The sequence below is a fragment of the Salvia splendens genome, chromosome 2 (genome assembly GCF_004379255.2).
Source record: "Salvia splendens isolate huo1 chromosome 2, SspV2, whole genome shotgun sequence".
NCBI classification, from domain to species: Eukaryota; Viridiplantae; Streptophyta; class Magnoliopsida; order Lamiales; family Lamiaceae; genus Salvia; species Salvia splendens.
Window position 1 is genome coordinate 4,668,582 of NC_056033.1, and position 26,616 is coordinate 4,695,197.

The 26,616-nt window shown below is 37.7% G+C and overlaps 3 protein-coding genes across 3 annotated transcripts; 2 read left to right on the plus strand and 1 right to left on the minus strand.

The window, feature by feature from the left end:
• The first annotated feature begins 5,448 nt into the window (after positions 1–5,448).
• On the plus strand, positions 5,449–8,167 carry LOC121760639 (cytochrome P450 76T24-like). The gene is made up of 2 exons (XM_042156280.1): positions 5,449–6,346; positions 7,320–8,167. The coding sequence occupies exons 1-2, from the start codon at positions 5,465–5,467 to the stop codon at positions 7,932–7,934; spliced, it is 1,497 nt and encodes a 498-aa protein (XP_042012214.1). The 5' UTR covers positions 5,449–5,464; the 3' UTR covers positions 7,935–8,167.
• Positions 8,168–11,491: 3,324 nt separating this feature from the next.
• LOC121762397 (cytochrome P450 76T24-like) lies at positions 11,492–13,340 on the plus strand. The gene is made up of 2 exons (XM_042158273.1): positions 11,492–12,429; positions 12,563–13,340. Exons 1-2 carry the CDS (start codon positions 11,566–11,568, stop codon positions 13,175–13,177), a joined length of 1,479 nt encoding a protein of 492 aa, XP_042014207.1. The 5' UTR covers positions 11,492–11,565; the 3' UTR covers positions 13,178–13,340.
• A 9,703-nt stretch (positions 13,341–23,043) lies between these two features.
• Positions 23,044–25,927, minus strand: LOC121759727 ((3S,6E)-nerolidol synthase 1-like). Its single transcript, XM_042155412.1, has 7 exons — positions 25,686–25,927; positions 25,342–25,594; positions 24,859–25,237; positions 24,366–24,584; positions 24,103–24,235; positions 23,733–23,981; positions 23,044–23,501 (listed from the first exon to the last, which is right to left on the minus strand). Exons 1-7 carry the CDS (start codon positions 25,731–25,733, stop codon positions 23,193–23,195), a joined length of 1,590 nt encoding a protein of 529 aa, XP_042011346.1. The 5' UTR covers positions 25,734–25,927; the 3' UTR covers positions 23,044–23,192.
• Between the last annotated feature and the right edge of the window lie 689 nt (positions 25,928–26,616).

The following is a 26,616-nucleotide window of genomic DNA, read 5'->3' on the forward strand; positions in this document are numbered from 1 at the left end:
TAGCATGGCCCATATAACATAAGAAAAAAGCAGTCGACTAAATTCATACATATCCTAATAGTATTTCTCTCTTTTGATGCTATTATGTACACTTAAAATAAAACTTCATTACTTTATAGTATATATAAAGTTTTTTGTCTCAATTTTATTGTTTTTTAAAATTTACTTAATTAGTTTATAGTATATATAAAGTTTTTTTGTCTTAATTTTATTGTTTTTTTAAATTTCTCTTTCCATAAGAACAAGTCATAAAGATCGAGAAATAGAACTATCTAAGTTAATTCGTTATCAACGTATCACTACAATAAAAAGTTGAATTGTCGACGGAATTATTGATGGTGGACTGACCAAGTCCTCAGTAATTACCAATGGAAAACAATATCACGATGAAATTTCCGTAGTTCGCAGCTAAAAAATTTACCGACATGCAAATTAGCGACGATAAAACTGTTGTTTTTTTATTGTATATACTCCCTCCATCCGCGAATAGGAGTCTCGTTTTTCTATTTTAGTTTGTCCTTGAATAAGAGTTCCGGTTCACTTTTACTATAAATGTTAATAAGGTCTTACATTCTACTAACTCATTTCACTCACAATTTATTTAAAACTAATATATATAAGTGAGACCCATATTCCAACTAACTTGTTTTCACTCACTTTTCGTAACATTTCTGAAACTCGTGCCGTCAATAAATGAGATTCCTAATAGCCGACGGAGGGAGGGAGTACCATTTAAAATATATATTCAACATAATTAATTTGGACTGATGCATATTTAGAACTGTACTACTCCATTTCCTAGTTCAAAACACAAAAATGTATAATCATTTTTTAGATGTAAATTTTTTAAAAAAATACTCCATTAAGAATGTTGTGAAAATGACTACATTGTACATTAGGTTTCACATACTCCACAACATGTTACAGCCAGAGAAGTAATGTGGGACGAGCTAAGAAACCTATAGTTTTAAAAATAAATGATTTTAGATGTAATCTTGGAAATAACACAACTGAAGCAGCCCTACAGATATTATTGCAAAATACAAAGACGTGAAATGTAAACTTATTTTTGCAAATTTTTGAACTAAAGATCCAACTTCAATTTAGTCATGGAATTTTTAACATCTACGATCATCCTAGCATCCTTTGCATGGATATGCATACTGATCTCCCGGGCCCAAAAATTATCCAAACTCATCCTCCATCTCGGACCCAAACCCCACCGCTCCCTCGCCAAACTCTCCCAAAAGTACGGGCCCGTGATGTCGCTAAATCTGGGCAGCATCACCACCGTAGTAATCTCCTCACCAGAAACCGCAAAGCTCGTGCTTCAAACTAGGGGTGGGTCGATACGATATATTGTATCGAAAACGTTGTATCGTATATCGTATCGAAAATATCGATATGAAAGAATTTCATATCGTTATCGTATCGAAAGTTTCGATATATCGAACTTTCGATATGGAGGATATCTATATCGTTATCGTATCGATATTTCGATATATCGTACCGAAATTCGATATATCGAAAATATCGATATATATCCTATATTCGATATATATCGTATATTCGATATAAATGATATATCGTAGTACCGAAATTCGATATATCGTACCGAAATTCGATATATCGAAAATGTCGATATATAACGTATATTCGATATATATCGTATATTCGATATAAAACGATATATCGAAAATATCGATATATATCGTATATTCGATATAAAACGATATATCGCGATATAAGGAAATTCATATCGTTATCGTATCGAAAACTTACGATACGGTATCGCTTCGTATCGAAAATTACGATATATCGAAAATCCGATAATTTTTCGATATTTTTCAATACGATACGAGCGATATATCATTTTTTCGATATTTTTCCCCAGCCCTACTTCAAACACACGACTCCTCCTTCTCCAGCCGAAGCACCCCGGTGGCATCGAAAGCCCACCGCCACGATGAGTTCTCCATGGGGTGGCTGCCCGCCGGAAGCCAGTGGAGGAAGCTGCGGAAGATATGCAAAGAGCAGATGTTTTCGGCTCCGCGGCTTGACGGCAGCGAGGATCTGAGGAGAGAGCAGCTGCAGAAGCTGCGCGACTTCGTGGCAGAGCGCTGCGATCGCGGCACCGCCGTGGATGTAGGAAAGGCCGCTTTACGACGTCGCTGAATCTGTTGTCGGCGTCGCTGTTCTCGCTGGAGTTCGCGCGGTTCGATTCGGAATTGTCGCAGGAGATGAAGGAGCTTATCTCGAGCACCGTGAAATCCGTCTCCAGGCCCAATTTAGCCGATTATTTTCCGGTGCTGAAACCAGTGGATCCGCAGGGGATTTTTAAGGAAATGGAGCTTAATGTTGGAAAGCTGTTGCTGAAATTGGATGAGATAATAGACGAGAAACTGAAATCGGGGTGGGCGAGAAACGCGATTTGGTGGAAGCACTTCTTGAGATCAATCGACGAGATGAAGCTCAGCTTAGCCGAGACGACATAAGACATCTCCTTCTGCTACGAAAATACTACCCCTACACATCATTCTATTTATAACTTTATACCATTAACATTAACACTTATTCTATTATATTATAATAATATGGACCCCATTCTCCATTAACATTATTTCCTCTTTTTCTCTTACTTTTCTCCTTATTTATTATAACCTGTAACCCGTGCTGAACCCAAAGTTCATATTCTTTGGGAACGGGGGATCATCCATTAAAGATAAACAATGAGAGGAAATGAATATGCACAGCGATTAAATTAATTAGATTGTAAAAGAAAAAATGAGGCTAACTAATTAAATACTCCAAACAAACACTAAAGTAGATTATTTGATTAGCACATGAAAAGTTTTATTACCCATGTTTTTCAAAACAAATAGTAAAAAATTTCAGTGACATAAAAACTTTCCTCAGCAAATTTTCTATATAATGGATTTAGGTTGGCCCTAATAAAATCCTTTCGCCCTCACCTGATCAAATATCCAATAATCCAGTGACATTTCCAATAAGTTAACATGTACACATCGTATTAAATTTTACTACTACTATTTCAATTTGTAATTTTTATTTGGTATACATATTTTTCATAGTAGAGACCAAGTTCCATCTGCATACGATACCTTGCAGTATATATAGACTTATTTAGGAACACGACATATGTATAGGTAAGCATTTGAAACTCAATTTCAATTGAAATTGTAAGTTGAGGCAAACAATATTTCCCAACTTATACTTATTTGGAATATATAGACAATACCCACAGAAACGAATCAACTCATATATTTGTAAATCCGCATGAATGCGTACAAAATTGTAATAAAGAAAAATCCAACCAAGACACCTTTTTCTAAAACGCGTCAATAAAAATAGCAAGAAAAGTCAATCAAAACCATCAATTAATAAATCTAAAAAATAAAATCTTATCGATTTGACATCAGGATTTAACAAATGAATTACAAGGCCACCCGCAACACGTCACGCGGGTGGCTCGTAACCCGTCACGCCGGGACGAGACGGCGATGAGACGCGTTGCAGTGTCCTGTCTCGTCCCCAGCCCGCCGAGCTGGATGGCGAGCCGTCTCGCCACGCGCCTGCGCGACGTGGCGCGCTCCGGCGCCATGCGTGACGCCCACTGATGCAATAAATCATATTTTTTTAAAAATCAAAAATAAAAAAACAGTAATATTACCTTTTTTTCGACTGTTTTTTTACTCTATAAATACTCATAATTCATCCTCATTTCACACACAAATACACATCTATTCTTCCCAAATCATCTCCATTTCCTCTCCAATTTTCATCTAACCTCTAATCACAAAATGTCCGGCGACGGAAACTCTGGCTGTGGCAGCTCCAGCGGGTTTGACATCAACGCGTTCGGCTACTGGGGGGGCATGTACAATGTCATGGGTGGTGGTTCCGGTTCGTCAACACCGGGCACCCAGGGTTCGTCGACGCCGGGGGTACCAACCACCCCATTTTGATGTGGATGCATACGTCCGTCCCTCCGCCCCAAGGTATTCGCAGGGATTATCCCATATTCGGGAGGATTCTTCGGTTGAACCCACTCCAGAAGGAGGCCGAGGCGGTGGAAGTTCCAGGGAGGAGGCGGAGGCGGACGAGGAGGTGGAGGAGGAGGATCTAGGCCGGCATCCGTACAGCCCCAAGGAAACGCTAGCCGTGTACAACGCCTGGATCAGCGTCTCGTACGATCCCATCGTCGGGAATCAACAATCCCGGAAGTGCTTCTGGGAAAAGATCACCGAGGCCTACCACGAGATTAAGCCAAAGGGGTCCCGCCGCCGTACATTTAAGATGCTTCGCGCTCACTTTGGCCGAGTCGACAGAGAGGTCAAAAAATTATGCGCCATCTACAAGAGTGAAGCGGCTCATTACCAAAGCGGAGCCACGGGAGCTGACATTATGCGGTCGGCTTTCCGAGTCTACTGCGACGACACCGCCAAACAATTCAAACATTTCGATGTTTGGGAGGTCGTCAAAGACGAGGAAAGGTGGGCCGGCGGTGTCCGGTCCAGCTCGGACTCGACCTCGAAGCGCACGAAGCACACGGCGGGTGGCCAATAATCGTCTAGTGATGGTGGTTCGGGCAGCGCCGCACAAGAGTTTGCCTCGCAGGAGGTTGAGGGCACGACAGACAATGCCGGGGGGTCTTCCCGTGGGCGCCGTCGGCCGCAAGGGAGAAATGCGGCGAAGGCGGCTAGAGGGAGGAGGGGCCGAGCCGAATCAAGCCAGGCGGGCTCGCGCTCGGGGGCACCCTCGAACTCCCTAATGTCCATGTACATGACCGCCACAATGGCGGACACTTCCCGCATGACGCCTCTCCAATGCCAAGCCTATCTTGCCGGAATTGAGTTTATGGCAAGACAACTTGGTATTCCACCTCCAGGTGGCTTCAGTGCACCTCCACCGCCTTCGGGGGATGATTCGACTGCGGAGTAGTTTTTTTATTTTCTATAAAATTATATTTTAAATTATGTAATTTTTATTTTTTAGGATTTTAATTATGGGTTTTTTTTTATTTTTTGAATTTTAAGTTGTATTTTTATTTTATGTTGTAATTTTATTTTATTTAATGAAGTGTGTTTTTTATTAATGGAATTTGTTGAAAATAAAAATAAAAAATGAAAATGAATAAATAGTAATTTAAGAGATGGTTAAGAGGCATATAAGAGATGGAGGGTTGCAGGTTCCGTTCCTTAGTTAAGAGATGGAGTAAAAAATACATTGATACCCAAAAATAGTAATTTAAGAGACGGTTAAAGGACGGATAAGAGACCGACCGCGTATATGGCCTAAACCGGCCCCCTATAGATAATGATAGGGTCCTAGTCACTCGATGCATTCCGCCGCAAATGGATAAACATAGCATAATATTTCTATATATATAGAAAGTTTTATACTACCAATATTCATCATCAACTCATCAACTTTTGGAGTAAAGATGAACTTCAATATCCTCATAGATTTCTTAACATCTTCGCTAGTTGCAGCATCCATTGCGTGGATATGCATACTGATTTCCCGAGCTCGAAAATCGTCCAAACTCCCGCCGGGCCCGTACGGGCACCCGGTTATCGGCAACGTCCTCCATCTCGGGCCCAAACCCCACCGCTCCCTGGCCAAGCTCTCCCAGAAATACGGGCCTGTGATGTCGCTGAAGCTGGGCAGCATCACAACCGTAGTAATCTCCTCAGCAGAAACCGCCAAACTCGTGCTTCAAAAACACGACTCTTCCTTCTCCAACCGAACCATCCCGTCTGCTTCCAAAGCCCTCCGCCACCACGATTTCTCCGTGGTGTGGCTGCCCGTCGGAAGCCAATGGCGGAAGCTGCGGAGGATATGCAGAGAGCAGATGTTTTCGGCCCTGCGGCTGGACGCCAGCCAGGGTCTGAGGAGAGAGAAGCTGCAGAAGCTGCGCGACTTCGTGGCGGAGCGCTGCGACCGCGGCGCCGCCGTGGACGTAGGAGATGCCGCTTTCACGACGGCGCTGAATCTGATGTCGGCGTCACTGTTCTCCGCGGAGTTCGCACGGTTCGATTCGGAGTCGTCGCAGGAGATGAAGGAGGTGGTGTGGGGAGTCATGAAATCCGTCGGCAGCCCTAATTTCGCCGATTATTTCCCGCTGCTGAAACCGGCGGATCCGCAGGGGATTTTTCAGGCGGCCGAGTTTAATTTTGGGAAGCTGTTTGCGAAATTGGATGAGATAATAGACGAGAAACTGAAATCGGGGGGCGAGAAACGCGATTTGGTGGAAGCGCTTCTTGAGATCAACCGACGAGATGAAGATCAGCTTAGCCGAGAAGACATAAGACATCTCCTTCTGGTACGCCTTCTCACAAATATATCTTATGAATTAAATTTCGCAGTTTTGTCGGAAAATCTAGTATGCGAATTTTGGTCGTCAAAGATCACGTGTTTTTTGGCCATCCGAGATCGTTTAAAAGGCAACATACTGTTGTCTTATTTACAAGTAATACAGGACAACTTTTTTTCAGAATTTGCTTTTGTTTTAAGTCATAATTTAGGATTTGGTAACATTTTGTAGAAGCGGCTTTGATTTTAAGATTAAATGGAAATATGAGAGATTAGGGCTTTTTTAACTTATATTACGTCTTCGATAAGTTTCTCTTAAGACGTTTTAGCATAAAAATTTGCTCGAGAATAGTAATTTGTTTGGTAAGCATTTTGAATTGAATTTGTTCACATGTTATGTACTTGTGTTAGAGTCTAAATATTTTTGGTACTTGTTTTGGTGTGTATGGAGTAAATTGCTTGAATTCCTCTTGTCTTAGTATTTTGAACAATAAATACCAATTTCTCATCACATGTACAAAGTACAAATCACTCCATTTTTCCTTAAAAAGTCCAATGATTCGAAATACTTTGAACACGGAATATGAAAGCAGTGGATTTTGGACATCCTAGGCGGTTTGAGGGGCAAAAACCAAATTATATTTTTGCGATTTATTATTTTCGACTTTCATTTTTTTAATTTAAAGTTGTTTAGAGTTTATGGAAGTTTCTAGAGCCTCTAATTATTGTGAAATCATAATCTGAGCTCTGAGAAACCAGGGTTTCTTCGAACTTTCGAACCATTTTCTCTTCATCGGTCATTCTTATATTAACTTTGGCATCAACGAAATTACTTGTTTGAGAACAATTTGTTTGACTTAATCATCTCAAACTATATATTTCTCTTTCATATGTCACGCCTGTGTCCAAACTTCTTCATTTTATCTTATTTTGATATTGTATTCACATGCGTGAATTATTGTCTTAACAACAATGGTCTTTAGGATCTATTCGTAGCTGGAACCGACACGACTTCAGGAACAGTGGAATGGGCCATGACAGAACTAATACGCAACCCTCAAAAATTAGAGAAACTCAGAAACGAGATTAGGAGCTTCATGTCTGAACATGGGAAGCAACAAGTTCAAGAATCAGACATCTCATCGCTACCATATCTGCAAGCAGTGGTGAAAGAAACCTTCAGACTACACCCGACCGCCCCTTTTCTACTACCACACAAAGCCAGCTCCGATGTGGAAATAAACGGCTACATCGTGCCAGAAAATGCCCAGATTCTCATCAATGTGTGGGCGAGTGGCAGAGATTCCAATATCTGGAAGAATCCAAATGAATTCTTGCCGGAGAGATTCTTGAACGAGAATGGCAACGTAGATTTTAAGGGCAGAGATTTCGAGCTGATTCCATTTGGCGCGGGAAGAAGAATCTGCCCCGGATTGCCGTTGGCTGATCGGATGGTGCATCTGATGTTGGTCACATTTGTGGGAAATTATGAGTGGAAATTGGAAAATATAAAGCCAGAAGAAATGGACATGAATGAGAATTTTGGAATTACTCTTCAAAAGGCAGTACCTCTCAAAGCAATTCCCACCAAATTGTGAGTCGACAAATATAGATTATATATGTACGAATATGTGACTATGTTTAAATGTGTTCTGATCATATTTCCCCATATCTTATTGTTAAGTTCGTATTGATTTACCATATTTGTTGCTTATGATATTATTAGATTTGATATACTTTATTGTTAAGATATTAACGTATCCCACATATTATAAATATGTGTGGAACCTTTCATATTATTCATTCATGAAATAAAAATAACATTCACGCAGCTTTTCTCTTTTTCTTCAATATCAAACCCTAATTCTTGTCGTGCTTGATCGACGGGCAATCGTTCCCGCGACTTCACGGAGGAATTGATCCTAGTTCTTTTCGTGTGCGATCGACGGGCAAACGTTCCCGCGACCTCACGGAGGAATTTGTGCGAGGTTAAGGAGCACATCCTTACCAATCGGGTCTCGAGCCGGGCGAGCCTAGCGAGAATATTCTCTCATGTTGCTGCTGTTGAATTCAATTGCAAGCCTTCAGATGCTTGCGATATCTCCCACCATGAACGAAGATTGACTTCGGCCATGAGTTCGAGAATGAAAGCACCACTTGTTAAGGATGAAGTTCCTTAACTCGTAGATTTTGCGTCGAACGTCGCGGGAGCTTTTTCCCGTCGATCAATCTGGCGTCAAAATTAGGGTTTTGTGCGTTTTACATGTTTGAAAGGAAAGAGAGTAAGAGAAAATAAAATAGAAGGATAATTGATATTTCTTGATTGATCGAACTAAAGAACAATGTCCACTATTTATAATAGTGGATACTAACTTAATGAGCAAGACAAAATATATGAAAAAGATATGCAAATCCATAATAATAATAATAATAAAATAATAATAATAATAATAATAATATTCCCTATGTGATACTAGAAAACTAGGTCTATGTTACTTTTGGTGTTTGTTTATTGTTTTTATTATTTTGGTTTTATAATTAATATTATTAAAATAATTTTATTTTAATTTAGAATAATTATCAAGCTTTGATCGCGCCTTTAGCATATCATTTTTTTATTTATCGAAAATTTGTTTGGAGAAAATTGCTCCACGTAGAATAATTTCCGATTCACAAATTTATGTAAACTTAAATTTATAATCATTAAATTAGCTGAGAAGTAAACAAGCTCAAAACTAATTCTAAATTAAGTAAAAGTTTTAAAAACTCAAAACCATTTTTTCCATCAATGTCCTATATATGTGAGAGAAAATGTTCATGCATGCACACACATATTCCGAAAAAAAAACAATATTACATTTGGCCCTTTATATCATGACCGCCACCTACAAGAGCCCAAAAATTTGTTTTCCCAAAAATAAACGAGATTTGTTAAATGCTACTGTCAATTTTGGAGAGGTAGAAAAGTGATTTTGCTCAGTATCTGGGCTACTATTTTATTGAGACAATTCTATTTTTGTTCTAGAGAATTAATGGAATTCCACTTTAATGAAGGAGATTAGATTTATTCTGAATGGGGGAGTGACGCACAAGGGTTATGCGTCGTTATTATTGAACGAAGCACAACCCTTATGCGTCGTTGGTTAACGACGCACAAGGATTATGCATCGTTCAAAGACGCATAAGCATTATGCGTCTTACCCTAATGACGCATAACCTTTATGTGTCACACTGGTAAGCATTCCCGCCTGTCACCCGGGTGACCCGGGTTCGATCCCTGGCAATGGCGCATTTTTACTATTATTATTACTATTATGTCTTAGAGTATAGTCATCGCTATTATAATAATCATTATTTTATTTTCTTATAATAGTGGGTAGAACATTCATTAATCAATATTGCAGCAAGGACTTTTGGAAATTTTTAAGATATTCGAAAATAAACTTAATATGTAAAACAAATGTTTAGAATAACTCATTTTTATCAAATACTAATCACTTAAAAAAATGCGCCGTTGCCAGAGATTGAACCCGGGTCACCCGGGTGACAGGCTGGAATGCTTACCAGTGTGACGCATAAGGGTTATGCGTCATTAGGGTAAGACGCATAATGCTTATGCGTCTTTGAACGACGCATAACACTTGTGCGTCGTTAACCAACGACGCATAAGGGTTGTGCGTCGTTCAATAATAACGACGCATAACCCTTGTGCGTCACTCCCCCATTCGGAATAAATCTAATCTCCTTCATTAAAATGGAATTCCATTAGTTCTCTAGAACAAAAATAGAATTGTTCCCTATTTTATTTCATGCGAGTCCCAATTTTTTAATAAAATATTATCTTTGAAAATGATGAATGTCTTCACAAATTTCATGTTGGACGCAGTATTCATACTGGAAATTATGATCAAAAATTCCTCTATCAACCGGCACCTACTTCAGAAATCCCTACTGAAGAATAATTTTGATGGCTTGATTCTAGTTTTAATTTTAAAAACTTTTAAATCTTTCTATTTTAAACATGCACAACAACAAATTCCACTATGAAATCCCTCATATCATCAGGAACATCACCTCGTTAATCTTCTTTGATCTCCTCCGAGAACAATCACACCAGAGAAATTTCACTTTCTCAATGAATTAAAGCGCATATCAAAAATGATATTTTGGCAAAATTTGCGGACTAGAAAAGGTAACATTCTCTTAATATTTTAATGATGAAGATAGAGTAAATAGACTGAATTACGTTTCATGGGTTTGATGGTATTTTCGTCCTTTTTTTTAAACAGTGAAAAAGTAGCTCAAATGATATTAAATCAAAGTTCATGAACCTTAGAAGAGATTTTGAAATGTTACGAACCAAAAAATTGATACCTTGACAAATTTCACAGAAAAAAATCCCTCATTATTTATTAAAATAACTAAAATGTTATTTATTTATTATTATTATTATTATTATTATTATTATTATTTTACGAAAACAATTAAAATTTTAAAATAACGTAACTTTGGTTAAATAAGTAAAAAAATGTTTTTTTAGCAAAAATAATACACCCTGTCGAAGTTGAAGTAAATTATCCGTCGTCATCCAAATAATCACATTAGAAAATAATTCAATTTATATACAACAGAATTACTAGAAATAAATAGACATATATATTTTTTAAGAATAAGTTAAAAATGAAAAGATAAATTTAAAAATGATAAAAAAAATATTGTATTTTTAAACTACAAATTATTGTAAATATTTATTTCTCTTTCAAGTCCAATTCCTGAATATTCCACCGTCATAAAGAGCTAGAAATTCTAAAATTGTGCAAAAATTTAAAACCGACTTAATTGCATGGCCCATGCTACAACTTACAATTGCATGGCCCATATATCATAAATAAAAAACAGCTAACTAAATTCATTCATACCCCCTAATACTAGTATTTGTATTGTTATTTCGTAGATCAAAACACTGACAAAGATAAATAATTTTAGATGTAATAATAGTAAATAACATAAGTGAAGCAGCCCTACAGATATTATTGCAAAATGCAAAGACGTGAAATGTGAACCACAAATCCATATAAATGAGGATATTAGTCAAATCCACATGTTTAATGAAGTAGTAATATGCAAGATCAATTTCGGAATTTAGTTTATTTATATGGAGTATATACAAATTTTACTACATCAATACTCATCAAAATTTTTAACTAAAGATCAAACTTCAATTTAGTCATGGATTTGTTAACATCATCGATCATCCTAGCATCCATTGCATGGATATGCATACTGATTTCCCGGGCCCGGAAATCATCCAAACTCCCTCCGGGCCCGTACAGGCTACCCATCATCGGCAACATCCTCCATCTCGGGCCCAAACCCCACCGCTCCCTCGCCAAACTCTCCCAAAAATACGGGCCCGTGATGTCGCTGAAGCTGGGCAGCATCACAACCGTAGTTTTCTCCTCACCAGAAACCGCAAAGCTCGTGCTTCAAACACACGACTCCTCCTTCTCCAGCCGAATCACCCCGGTGGCATCGAAAGCCCACCGCCACGATGAGTTCTCCGTGGGGTGGCTGCCCGCCGGAAGCCAGTGGAGGAAGCTGCGGAAGATATGCAAAGAGCAGATGTTTTCGGCTCCGCGGCTTGACGGCAGCGAGGATCTGAGGAGAGAGCAGCTGCAGAAGCTGCGCGACTTCGTGGCGGAGCGCTGCGATCGCGGCACCGCCGTGGATGTAGGAAAGGCCGCTTTCACGACGTCGCTGAATCTGTTGTCGGCGTCGCTGTTCTCGCTGGAGTTCGCGCGGTTCGATTCGGAATTGTCGCAGGAGATGAAGGAGCTTATCTCGAGCACCGTGAAATCCGTCTCCAGGCCCAATTTAGCCGATTATTTTCCGGTGCTGAAACCAGTGGATCCGCAAGGGATTTTTAAGGAAACGGAGCTTAATGTTGGAAAGCTGTTGTTGAAATTGGATGAGATAATAGACGAGAAACTGAAATCGGGGGGCGAGAAACGCGATTTGATGGAAGCGCTTCTTGAGATCAACCGACGAGATGAAGCTCAGCTTAGCCGAGACGACATAAGACATCTCCTTCTGGTACGCTCATTCTTATCAATAATTATACTTGTTTGATCAGAATATAATTTGTTTGCGTAATCATCTCTAACTGTCTCATTTTTGTATGTTACGTATCTTCATTTGTATTAACTTTAACAACAATGGTATGCAGGATCTACTTGTAGCAGGAACTGATTCGACTTCAGGAACAATGGAATGGGCGATGACAGAACTGATACGCAACCCTCAAAAAATGGCCAAGCTCAGAAACGAAATAAGGAGCTTCATGTCTGAAAATGGGAAGCAACAAGTTCAAGAATCAGACATCTCATCGCTGCCATATCTTCAAGCAGTGGTGAAAGAAACCTTAAGGCTATACCCCACCACCCCTTTCCTACTACCTCGTAAAGCCAGCTCCGATGTGGAAATAAACGGCTACATCGTACCAAAAAATGCCCAGATTTTCGTCAATGTGTGGGCGAGTGGGAGGGATTCCAAAATCTGGAAGAATCCAGATGAGTTCTTGCCGGAGAGATTCTTGAACGAGAGTGACAACGTAGATTTTAAGGGCAGATATTTTGAGCTGATTCCATTTGGCTCGGGAAGAAGAATGTGCCTCGGATTGCCGTTGGCGGATCGAATGGTGCATCAGATGTTGGTGACATTTGTGGGAAATTATGAGTGGAAACTTGAAAATATGAAGCCAGAAGAAATGGACATGAATGAGATTTTCGGAGTTATTCTTGAAAAGGCGATACCTCTCAAAGCAATTCCCATCAAAGTGTGAGTATATGAGTCGAAAAATATAGAATATAAAAGTATAGTATAATAAGTGCATATTTCATTATATGATCTAGAAAACTCTATCTATGTTACTTTTGGTGTTGTTGTTTATTGTTATTGTTATTTTTGTTTTATAATAAATAAGTATATTAAAATAATATTTATTTTAATCTAGAATAATTATCGAGCCTTGATCACACAACTTTAGCATATCATTTTTTTATTTACCAGAAATTTGTTTGGAGAAAAATACTATAATTATCCACGTTTCCAGTTCATAAATTTATGTAAAAATAAATATATAACCACCAAATTAGCTGCTATTTAAACAAGCTCAAAACTAGTACTACTCCATGAAAAAATATACTTATAAAAATATTTACCTCTTTCCATTTTAGGTAAATAAACCCACCATTCAATTAAATCATTGCGTTCACATTATATTAAAAATTTAATATATTAAAGTGGGGAGATGATCAAAACAAGAATGCATCTAAATCCAGAAATGCAGCCCAAATCTTAGCCCTAGGATTAAGTGATCTAATGGTCAACCAAAAACACGAAGGATCATTATTAAATAGTTTTAAGTCATATTATAAAATTCGGGTTTGATGTCATGTTAAGATCATTTTAGGTCATTCTAATAAACTAACCATGACCTAAAAATGCCCCACGTATGATTTTATTCTGCGTTTTTATATTTAAATCTAGTTTTGCATAAATCAAAACCCGGTTATTATATAATATTATATTTAAAGTATAATTCGGTTATTTGGTTTTTCGGTTTTTTTCGCCCGAACCGAATTAAACCGAAAATTTTGTATTTTCAATTCCGAACCGAATCGAAAAATCGAAAAATTTTCAAAATTTCAGTTTGGTTCGGTTCGGATATTCTGTTTTCGGTTTTTTTTACTCACCCCTATTGAAGATGATGAATCGTGAGAAGAACAATCTTGATGGCTTGATTCAAGTTTCAAATAAAAAACGTCTAAAAATCTCTCTGTTTTAAACCTGTACAACAACAGATTTTGTGATGGAATCTCCCATATCATCAGAAACATCACCTCCAGTGGCAGAGCCAGAAATTTTACGGTGGGGGGCCCAAACTACCACTAAAATTTATTTGAGTGTGTTCAATGCTAACAACACGAAAATAGCTCGGATGTGAGCAATATAAAAAGGCACGCGTGAAAAATGTATGACAAGAAAAGTGCTAAAATTTTTAGAGCATAGCACCAATTTTTGTTTTTTTTATATTTTTCTTCAAATTTTTTCTTATTATTTTCATCTTAATATTTATCAATGTACCAAACTACCCATCTTAAGTTTAGACTCAATATTCTGAAAAATCAATCGATCACAAGCTTAATCGTTTGCGTGATGAGGTTATCAGTGCCTGTGACAGACATTTCGTCAATGTCGACGAGAAAACCCTACTCGACCTCCTCATGGTTCGTTTTCACTCCCGTAAATTTGATTGATTTGTTCATACGATCAGTTGTGATTTGCAGAATATTTAATTGACATTATTTTTCAAATAATCTCGTGTATAGTTGGAAATTTTGGAATAAAAGTTCACAATTGACCAACCAGTGGTGCTGGAGCAGAATTTGTATGATTGATGTGTTCGACTTAGGGAAATAGTTTCCAATCATAACATTTTTTGGAACCTTACTCCATACTTATTAATAGCCTTGCCAACTCAAAAGCAATATTTTCAAATATATTCCACGTGAGTAAAAACTGTCATGCATGAATGCCTACTCTTAATCCTATCCTCAAAAAATAATTACATTTGGGCCTCAATACCCTGACCTTAAAAGGCCCAAATATGAGTTTTCCCGAATATGAAAGGGCCCAAATTTATTGTATTTATCGTCATAAGCCACTATAAGTCTATAACAAATTTAATGGTGAAAAGTTAACAACAAATTTTCCTTATATATAGTATAGTGAGGATTCTTAGGTATTAACTGAGCTAGAATTTTTACAAAATTATAATTTCAAGCTAAATGAACTGAATTCAATTAATCTTCGTGATGATTCTTGAACTTGAAATCAAACCAAAACGAATCAACGCGAGAATTACGTGGTTCGGTCCATCAACAGATCTACATCCACGGACAAAGATGAAGACGTTTATTTCGAATGCAATCACACGCAATCTCCCAAGCTCACCACTCAATCGAAGAACTCTGCTCGACTGTGAAATATTCACTTAGCTAACTAGGTTGGATTACAAAGTGTTACACACACACACACACACTCTCTCTACTGCCCAAACTCCCACATCTCTTAGGTTTATACAAAAGGGAAGAAGGAGGGGAAATAGGCTAGGCAGCCGTCTCAACTGAACTGAGCTGTTGAGCTCATTCAAAACTGATTTGAGCTGCTCTTGGGCCAACCTCTGGCTTCCAGACTGTTGAAAGTGGATTAACATTCAGCTTGAAGAGATGAAAGGAAACAAGCTCGGTGCATCCGAGAGTTTGTTAGAAAGTGACCGTTAGGATCTATCAGCTCGCTCCAACCGTTTTACTACCCAACACTTCTCTTTTAACTAAGTAGTACATTTTAATTTTCTGAATATTATATTCTAATTGGCATATTTCCTAAAACTAAAACATCATTATTTGTACTTTATTTGTGTCTTATTTTATTTTCTCTTCACTCAATGCACAAAATAAAATTGTATAAAATCTCATGTGAAATAGAAAATGTTTCACTTGAGATGGGATGGAACGAATAATAGTCTCTATATAAAGTTCTTTTCCTACTTATAAGTTAGGAAGATTGAAAAATAGAACCATTTGGTTTGATTCTTTATCAACATATACTACTACTGAGAATAGAAATTCTAACAAAATGAACAATTACTTTCTACTTTTGCATATTTATAACTGTATTATTTCCCAGACCAAAACAATCACAAAAATGTACATAAATGCATATAATTAGCTATTTTTTTGTAAGATTTTAAAAGGAGTACTAGTCTATCAAAGACTTATATACTTCTTCCGTCTCACTATAAGTGATACATTTTTCTATTTTGAATGTACCACTCTAATTGATATATTTTCTAAAATGAAAACATTATTATTTGAACTTTAATATATTATCTCTCCTATTTTATTCATTCTTACTATTTTTAGACGTTATTCTTAAATGAAAAAAACTTTAAAAATGGTGTGAAAATGACTGAGGGACAAAGAAAGGGAAACATCCAAATGTGTACATTTAGTTGCAGATATTTCCTGCATGGACAAAGAAATGGAAACAATCAAAATGTGGAGTACTACATTTAGTGGCAGATATTTCAAAATTCATATTTATCATTGCAGCCACAGAAGTAATGTGTGGCGAAACTAAGAAAGCCACAGTTTTTAAATAGTTAAATTTTTTTTTTATTTTAATTTATCCATTAAAATTATTTTTTATCTATTTATGATAAGTTTTATTAATAAATTAAAATTTTAAAATCTCACATGATTGTATGTACTATTTGGGTGAGTGAGGGACCACTACAACGTAGTACGACTCTAGTGAGATTACTTAAAATAAGAAAGAAAAAAAAAAGCATCTAAATTGTTTCAGTCGGACATTTTTTTCAATTTGTTCTATTTTCTTGATTCCATAAGGGCAAGTCAGAAAAAATATGAAATGGAACGATTTAATTCGTTATCCACATATATTATACCAATTACAAAATGTACCGAATTGTTGCGACCGCCCCTTAGGGTTAATAAATACGGGCGATAGTGATTAAAAGAACTTAATAAACAGAGAAGAAAACCAGGGTTTCAATAAAGAGTTTGACCAATAATTAATATTTAAAAAAAAAAACAACCAAAGGTTTGACATTATCCAAAAGATATCAAGTTTTCAAATATCCAAATAATACTTCAATTTTAATTGCTCAACACCACCAAATGCTCGTCGCCGCTCAATCTGCACATAAGGAAAACACATGCAGGGCTGAGTACTATAAAAATACTAAGTGGACTTATGCCGAAAACAAGTTATCAAAATAATATTTATCATGCCATCCATAAGTAACCATCGGGGTTTAGCTTTAGAAAGGCCCGAGGCACTCAAAATCATTCCCATTGTAAAAAGTCGACTGATCAGTCAATTTTTCATAGACGTTAACCATATCTGCACATACATGACATGGAATGTGGCCACAAACCAAGTCACTAGACCGACCAACCCATACTCTAGCACACGGTCTACCATAGGTGTACACTAATCCAAGTAGGGTTTGCGGCCCTACGAGGACCGAGGACCCGAATTCGATTTAAATAATAATGGCAAAAGCCACATCAGATAGGCACGTTAAAAATCAAATCACGGCATGATAAACATAGTTTCACTCCCATCGATAAAATATTTAGGACATTGTCCTTATTTAAAAGAAAGTCCACCTCGAGTGCTTAATCCAAAATTATTTTCTTTCCCTTGCGATCACGATTCCCTTGCGAGATATCACCTTTAGAATTTACATAACACATAAATCAACACACTTTCAAATTAAATAAATAAGATGCATGCATCCTATGTCTCCAATTATTTTCCTCGTTCAAGATTATAATTTTTTTCCAATCGGAGACTTAGATGTTTTCGATTAATTTCGGCTGCTCACGCCGCAACCAATTATATTAGAAACAAGCCCAAACCAAATAAATTAAGAGGCCCAAATAAAGAAATAATATACTCCCATTTATTTACACGGCACCCTCATATCCCATTTTCTTTAAAACATCACCAACTAATATTAATCATTTTTTAAAAAAAACAGTATCACCATCCCTTTATAAAGTAGAAAGAATTTGAAGAAATAAATAATTAAACAATTACTCCCCCTCCTAAGTCCTAACTACTACACGTATACTCCTTTACAAAACACATACACACCCATTTCCACCTTTCCACTTTTCATCAAACATTAAATAAGAATAAAGAAAAAAAAACAAATAACCAAATACTCCCATTTTATTTTTCATCAAACATTAAATAAGAATAAAGAAAAAAAAACAAATAACCAAATACTCCCATTTTATAAACACACGCGTACTGTATACACCATTCCATCACATTCCACATTAACCCAAAAAAAAACCAAATATTAAAGTAATAAAAATAATAAAAACAAGGAATCAACTACTCTCTTTCTCCATCTACACGCAAATATTAAAGTAATAAAAATAATAAAAACAAGGAATCAACTACTCTCTTTCTCCATCTACACGTATAATATAGGCACAACACACGCATAACATATTGCACTCACTCAATACACAACTACACAATAAACACATTTTTATCACCAATTAACTCTATTTGCTTTAGCTAATGTTTTGAATTTTTAATTAAATGCTTCGTGATTATCTTGACAGGTGGGTGACGAGGCTTGATGTGAATTGGTTTTTTATTCCACTGTTGTACCGAAGACAAATATTAAAGGCTTGAAATTTTATTTTGAAATTTTATTTGCAGATTCAGGCAAAGGAAAAATCTCTGCAAAATATTTATTTAAAATTTGAACTAAGGAAAGTCTTGGTGACCAAGTCAAAGATGAAAAGATTTAATTAAATTAGTTTGATTCACGGTCTTTTATATTTTATTTAAATTGTGTAGCCCATAATTTATTTTTCACCAGACTGGATTTTTGTATTATTTATTCAATTTATCGGATCCAATACGAAATTGAGTCCAATAAATATTCCTAGACATGCCCACGGTTTCCGGTTCTGGCAGTTAACCGCCAAACCGGAACCGTGGCAATTTTTTCGAATCGGAACCGTCGCATTTGGAACCGCGGTCCCGTTCCGGTTCCAGTTCAAGATTTTTCGAACCGGAATTGTCACCGAATCGTCGGTTCCGGATGGTTTGGAAACCGGCGGTTCCACGGTTCCGACGAGGTCTCCGAGGCGGTAGCGGTGCCCAGCTTTCTCAGACGGTTTTGTTGGCCAAAACCAGCGGTTAACCGTGAAACCGGCGGTTTCCTGTTCTGGTGCGGAACACGAGGCTGACACGTTGCAGGTTGGCAGGCGGTTTGTTGATCAAGCCGACAGTTTTGGCCGAAATTCAATTTTTTTTAATTCTGATTTTGAATTCAAATTCATCCATTTTCCCCCCATTTTTATCTATTAATACCCCCTTCTATCCACACTTACATTCACCTCATTCTTGTGTTATCAAGAGTTTCTCTCTTCAATTTCTCAATTATCTCTCTTTGTCTCCCATTTCTCATTTGTGTTATTGTACTTACATTTGAATTATTCAAGTGCTACTCTTATTACGCATTGTTATACACTTATACTTGTTCTCGTAGTTCTGTAAGTTGTCTTTCTCAATTGCTAAAACAAAAAAAATATATATTATTCCATATTTCCAGTTGTCTACTATATAATTTGTTACTATCAAGATGTCTTCATCCCGAGAAGGTCGTGTTGATAAGGGAAAGGGAAAGTCCAATAGGTCAAGTCGAAGATCTGTTATTGATGAGATTTCTCAAAGGAACATGGATGTATGGCAAGTTAATAATTATTATCTACTAATATTATTAATTATGAATTACATTACATTATTGTTCATAATTCTACTATTTGATATTTACAATACAAATATTATTTTGTAGATTTGAGAAGAGCAAGATATGGCCAATGCTATTGCTCTCTCTCGCTCTCAATCCCAAGGCGATGCTTATGTTGGTACCGGTAGTGGTGCTCCCGGTCGCGGTGCCTATTCTCAACAAATTCCAACCCCTGTGAATCTTGATGACGACGATGATGATGATGACGAGGAGGAGGAGGAAGAGACGGAAGAAGTTCAAGAAATGCCACCCCCACCACCACCAAGGAGTCGTCGTGGTCGTGGTCGTGGTCGTGGTCGTGGACACCCTCCACAACCTCCTAAACCAATTGAAATGTCTTTAACCTCAAACATCATGGTGAAACATTTCAAGAAGGTACAAGATAGTACCAATCCGGACATTTATAATGTGTATTGCAACTATTACGAAAACGTATACACATTCTGAAATGGTGGAGGATATGGTACATTTACCCGTCACATGGAGAAAGCGCATCCGATCGAGTTTGGTATCGCTCCAACCCAAATTCAACTCAACTTTCAACATGGAGTCAGGACCGGGAGTGGAACGGGTTCATCCCAAACATCAGGTATGTGTAGCAATACTCTTTTGAAATATGATCACAAAAATGCTCTTAATGTGATGTCTAGATTTGATGTGATGAAACATTTTCCGTTCAATGCTTTTGATAACGATGCGTTTGAGTTGAGTATGCGACAAGTTTATAATGCCGCTGCAAGAAAATTGAGTCGAACTTCTATGACCCGAGCTGTTGTTAGACAATGCTTGGAAAAGAAGGCGCAATTAGGTATGTTTATTGTTAACTTGGGTCATAAAGTTTCTATTTGCTCTGATGTGTGGACTGATTGTTTTTGCAAAAATTCATATATGGGCATCACTTTGCATTTCGTTGATCACAATTGGACTTTAAACAAACGTTTGATTGCATTTCGGGAATTTCCCGCACCACACACTGCACTAGCAATTGCTCAATTGATCATTCAAGTTTTGAATGAATTTCAATTGATCAATAAAATTTTTTCCGTTGGTTTGATAATGCTAGCGCTAACACTGCTAGTATAGATGAACTTATCAGTGCATGTTCTCCTGTTATTGAAGGCAAATATTTTCATGTGCGATGTATTGCTCATATTTTGAATTTGTGTGTTCAAGATGCGATCGATTTGTGGCAAAAGTATGTTGATCCTATTAGAACTGCTGTTAAGTTGATTCATAACAAAGTTCCTATTGGTAGAGCTTGGAAGAAATATTGTCATACCAAGCAGTGCAGGTACACCAATTTTCGTTTAGATGTTTCAAGTCGTTGGAACTCGACGTACGATATGTTGGAGTCGACCTTGAACCACATTGAATATTTATGTGATTTTTTTAGAACTTGCCCGCATGTTCCTTCTGATTTGCTTTTAATACCCTCTTGTTGGGACCACAGCGTGGATTTGTTTCGATGATTCCAAGCTTTCAAAAATGCCACTGTTGAGTTATCCGGTGTTTATTATCCTACTTCTGTGCGCGTTTTGGAGCATTGCATATATGTGGCAATTGGTTTTAAGACATGTGTGAAAAATATTCAATTCATAGAGTTGAGGGCTATTTTGTTTTTATGGCTGAAAAATGGTTGAAATATTTTGCGCGTATTCCAAATGTGTTTTTTATTGCAAAATGCTTGGATCCAAAGTGGAAGCTGCATGGTGTTCATAAAATTTTAGACATGTACTATGGTTGTTTGCATGATTTGGATTTTTCTCAACTTCGCGAAATGGGCTTGACAAGAGGAGAATGCTTCGAACTAAGTCTTCTGAATGTTGATGAAATCAAACTAAGGCTAGATAGTGCACTTCGTGCTCTCTACGCGGAATATGAAATGCGGTATAACACCAATCACCAGGTACGTGCTCCTCCTAGTCCTTCTACATTTGATTTTGGTGGCGGGAACTATAGCAATATCATGATTGATCCAGACGTAGTATCACAATTGCAAGATCTATACGGTGCTACAACCAATAGGACTAGAGCTACTAGTGAGTTAGATATATATTTGGAATTGCGCTCTATTTTTCAAGATGCAGGTCCTCCTACTCAACAAATTGACGTCCTTGATTGGTGGGGAACAAATGACAAAGAGTTTCCGATACTCTCGATAATGGCTAAGGAGATTTTCACCGTTCCCGCTTCCACCGTCGCCGTTGAGCAAGCTTTTAGTGTCGGCGGTTGTGTCATAGACGACAAAAGGAGCAATCTCTCCGCCAAAAACATGGAAGCCACTATGTTACTTGATGATTGGGCAAAGACGAACATGAGAGCACAAGAGCCGGATTTCGACTTCCGTGTAGAGAGTGATGGTAAAGACTTTTCCACCGATGGCGATGACGAGGTCGGAAGCGAGGGCGCTCAAGCTCAACAATATCAATGACGCGGGGGCGGTGAATGGCGAGCACGGCCGACCAAAAAAGGTAAGCAAGGTAAGAGAACTACGTGGGCTTTGATTCCTCAATAAAATTATGGATACGTAGGCAACTCAACTTAAATTTGACGAGTTTAACTTGGAAAGTTTAAGTTGAGCTCATGCCCTTTTCATTTTTTTCCTTCCTCCCCATTTCATGTTTTTTTATTTATGTTCCAACGACACTTGTAAATTATATCACATTGTTGTATACTATGTATTGTAAATTGTAATGTATCGTTGTCCGTCACAACTCAAATTCAATAAAATTGATATGATTTTCACCTTATTCGTCTTATTTCAATTTAAATTATCCATTGTCTTGTTTCAATTTATTGTATAAGTCCAAATTTCAAATTACATAGCAAAAAAAACCGAACCACGAAAACCGCCGGTTTTCGAACCGGAACCATGAAAACCGTCCGAAAACCGGCGGTTCGGAACCGAAACCGGAACCGTGAAATAGCCTCACGGTTCAGTTCCGGTTCGAACTTTCTCAAAACCGGAACTGCCGGTTTACGAACCGTGGGCATGTATAAATATTTCTCACGGAAAGGAATTATTTAAATTTCTAGCTCTCATAACAAATTATCAATTATTCAAAAAAACATTTAATTTCACCCCACGTCAATTATTCAAAGCAGTCATGTCACATATTCAACAAAGTTGACCTAGTCAAAATTCCAACTGAAAATTAGGTCACGAAAAGTATCCAACAACAATTCTACACGACAATTAATCCACGGATTTCGCAACATTAAATGCAAGTACTTTAGAATTCGAAAATTAGGATTCAAAAATTGGGGCGTTACCAGAATTGTAAGTAGCTAGTGTGTACTTTGTTGTGAAAATGACTGCATGAACAGGGAATCATGGAAAATGTAGTTCAGTTACAGATACTATTTCACAAGTTGTGATTTCAGCCAAATAAGTAATGTGTGGCGAACTAATTAAAAAAGCTACAGTTTAAGATAGGAGTGCTTTAGCAAAGGCGGGATCGGCAAACATTGTCTGAAGATGATGTCGAAGAAGAGGAAGATGATGATCTTCGTCATAGGTATACATGGTCGGAACCATACGCGCTGCGTTGAGACAAGCCCTTCTAAAACCCGCAGAAAACGAACTCGTTGAAGAGAAGCCATGCTTGTTTATGTTTTCCCACGTCTCCGAAACCATGTTCATCACCTCCTCTCGCGCCTCTTCCCTCGATTTTGCTTTCCCTTCTTTCATATAGAATTCTATGTAGGATCCGTCGAACCCTATTTGCTCCTCGTCCTAATTTTATCATCACTCAGTGAGAATGACCAAACTGGTAGAAAACTAAAACAGAGTATGAAATAGCTCTATTTCAGTCAAAAGCTGGTGACTTCCTAGAAATCCTAAACGTCTAAATACAAAAACAAAAGCATCTGAAAAATAGTAATTTGACATATTTGCCCGTTAAATGAATTTCAAGGCATTTCGAGATACTGTAACTTTTCCTTGCAAAACTGCGTTCGAAATTACCTTGGCGGAGCCCAAGTCGTCGAGAAGCCTGAGGAGTTTGGCGACGGAATGTGTGAGTCCATTGGGATCAGTAAGAAGAGTTTGAGTTTGGTGAGAGAGAGGGTTTCCCATTAGTAAGAAGAGATGAGATAGCACCATGGGTACTCCTGAGCTTATCACTCCATTCTTGAGATATTCCTCAGCCTTCACCACTTCACCATTTCTAAGCCATTTTCCCTCCACAAGAAATGCATCCATCAAGCTTCCCCACTGCAGTATTACGTAAATTGGTGGTTCATGTTACGAAAATGAAAAAAAAGTCTAGTATGTTTTTATGGACGAATGAAAATGGAAAAATTAGAGTATTGGTAGTAGACGAACTGCACTGCACCTCTCTTTTGAGAAAATGGCTAGGATTCCATCCATGCTCTCGATAGACGAAGCTGCTGATTTCGCCCGTTGTCTCGTAAATGGCATTCAAGCATGTTTTCATATAACTTGGTAATTCATCACAAACATCCCATCTGTATTCAACAAAAACACACATATATCAAACCAATTAATCTGTTTACCCATTGTTTCAAATGGTCGTTCTTTTACCGAGCACTTGCTTTTGCTCGGTAATTCTGTTATACAGAGCACTTTTGAACATACCTTTTAACTGCGTGGGTGAAGAGAGTGAGCTCGTCAACAGTGCCATAAAGATCAAATATATCGTCCACGACGTAGACAAGAGATATCGGCTTCGTTAGCATGATTCTATGTTTCGACAACATTGGATTCCTTAGGATCGCCATCGACCACACATGCCATTTCAACGGCTGATTCCTCGACGACTTAAGCTCCTCTCTCAGCCCCAGCCTCTTCCACCACCTGCAACAACATTCATTTTGAAAATTAGTACTAACAACATTCAACTGAGATCTGTCCCAATTTTCCATTTTAACTGGTCCAAAATGAATCCTACTTTCCACTACTCATTTTAACTATATTTTAATTAATACCGTGGGAGTATATAAAAGTGAGACACAGCTGATCGTTTTTTCACCCGTACTAGCTTATTCCACTCATTACACAACCAATTCCCAATTAAAATCATAGTAGGACTTTTAAGTTGGGACGGAGAAAGTTCACATTTTGAACTCACTCTACAACTCGAAGGATTTCGTGTTTGTGGAGGGACTCGGTGTATGCGAATTCGAACTCCGCAAGCTCTCTAAGGACATGATTATCGTCACCCACAAACTGAAGATAGCTCTTGGCGGTGAAACCAGCCACAATCTTGTGCTGTGGAAAACTCAATCCAAAATTCACCACTCTCTCCAGTTCGTCGTCGAGGCAGATTACTGCCCTGTTCGCATTCAGCCACAACGAGCTAACCTCCGCAGCCTCGCGCAGAATCTCCTCCCCTCCCGTGTTCAAATGAGACGCCTCGTGCATCGCCACCAAACCCCTCGTCACTCCTCCAACCAGACCATCTTCCAGCCTCAGCTCCCCACTCCGCAGAAAATGTCCGAAAAAGTCATCTAACAAAAAATAAATATTACAGTATTTTACTATTACAGAGAGAGAACTGAAATTACTATATAAATTTCATAAACAGTCCTGTCAAATACATGGAAATCCGCACCTGCAATGACTCGGCATCCGTGCTGCCTGAGCAGACGGAAGCGGAGGGAAGCCTCTAGAAGGCTGTCATTGGAGGTGTGGGCCAAGTATTGTTGATGGAGAATGGATTCAATCTCGTCTTTGAAGTGGTGGCAGAGGCCGAGGCGTTGGATTGTGTCGACGAGCTCTAGGCTTTGCAGAGAATCTTGCTCTGTTTCCATCAGCATTTCTCTTACTTGATCCAATTTTGCTGCGTGTTTGAGCAACGACGAGTCCTGCGCATACGTATATATATATATATATATTGCATCAAATTTGTTAGGATTTTTTCGAAATAGATAGACAGAAGTAGTAATTCATGGCTACCTCTTTGGTCAGAGGCGAAAAATCAAATGTTTGGTAGATGGCTTCCATTAGGAAAATATATTTTGCAAAGACTGAAATAAATGAAGAATGTATACTAACTACATAATAATAAGCACTTATATTTATAGATGCACAGCTCAACCTTCATAAGAATTGGTACGGAATACTATTTCATGAGTTTAAAATAAACTAAGAGAAGCTAGAAAGGTAAAAACAAGATTATGTTAATAGTAGTATTATATTTATATGTTGCTAGCTAGATAAACTAAAAGCTGATAAAAACAGTAAAGTGTTTGATAGGGTAGATTATTTTGTAGAAGAAAAATAGTCCCGTTTCTTGGTCTATCCATCAAAATTAATTTATATTCTTGAATAAGATGGTCCCCTTTTTTCCCATTAACAATATATGAACGTTTTTTTCTTTCTATCTTTCTATTACTTTATCAATTTTGGATTAATACATGTATCATACACTATTAAAATTATTTTCATCCTTGGCCACCACTATTAGGCATGCACACGGGTCGGAAACCGCCGGTTCCAGTTCACGAACCGGCGGTTCACGGTTCATCATTCTCATAAACCGGAACCAGCCCGCCAAGGGTCCCGGCGGTTCCGGTTAAAAAAACCGCCGGTTTACTGGGGGTTCAAAACCGCCGGTTTTTTGCCTGAACCGCCGGTTCGATGGTTCGTCAATTTTTTTTTGCATTTTTTATTTGTTTATCTATGAAATGTGCATACATAAAATTCAAAAAACATGATGAAAGTTGCAATTTTATTGAGATTACAAGTTACAACAATTACAAATCACAAAAACCTTGAAGTCTTGAAGTCTTAAACAAAAATTTAAATACAACGAGACTACTAGTCAACAACGAATCTAATTACAAATTACAAAAAAGACTTAGAAGTTCTCAACAATAATTTTATA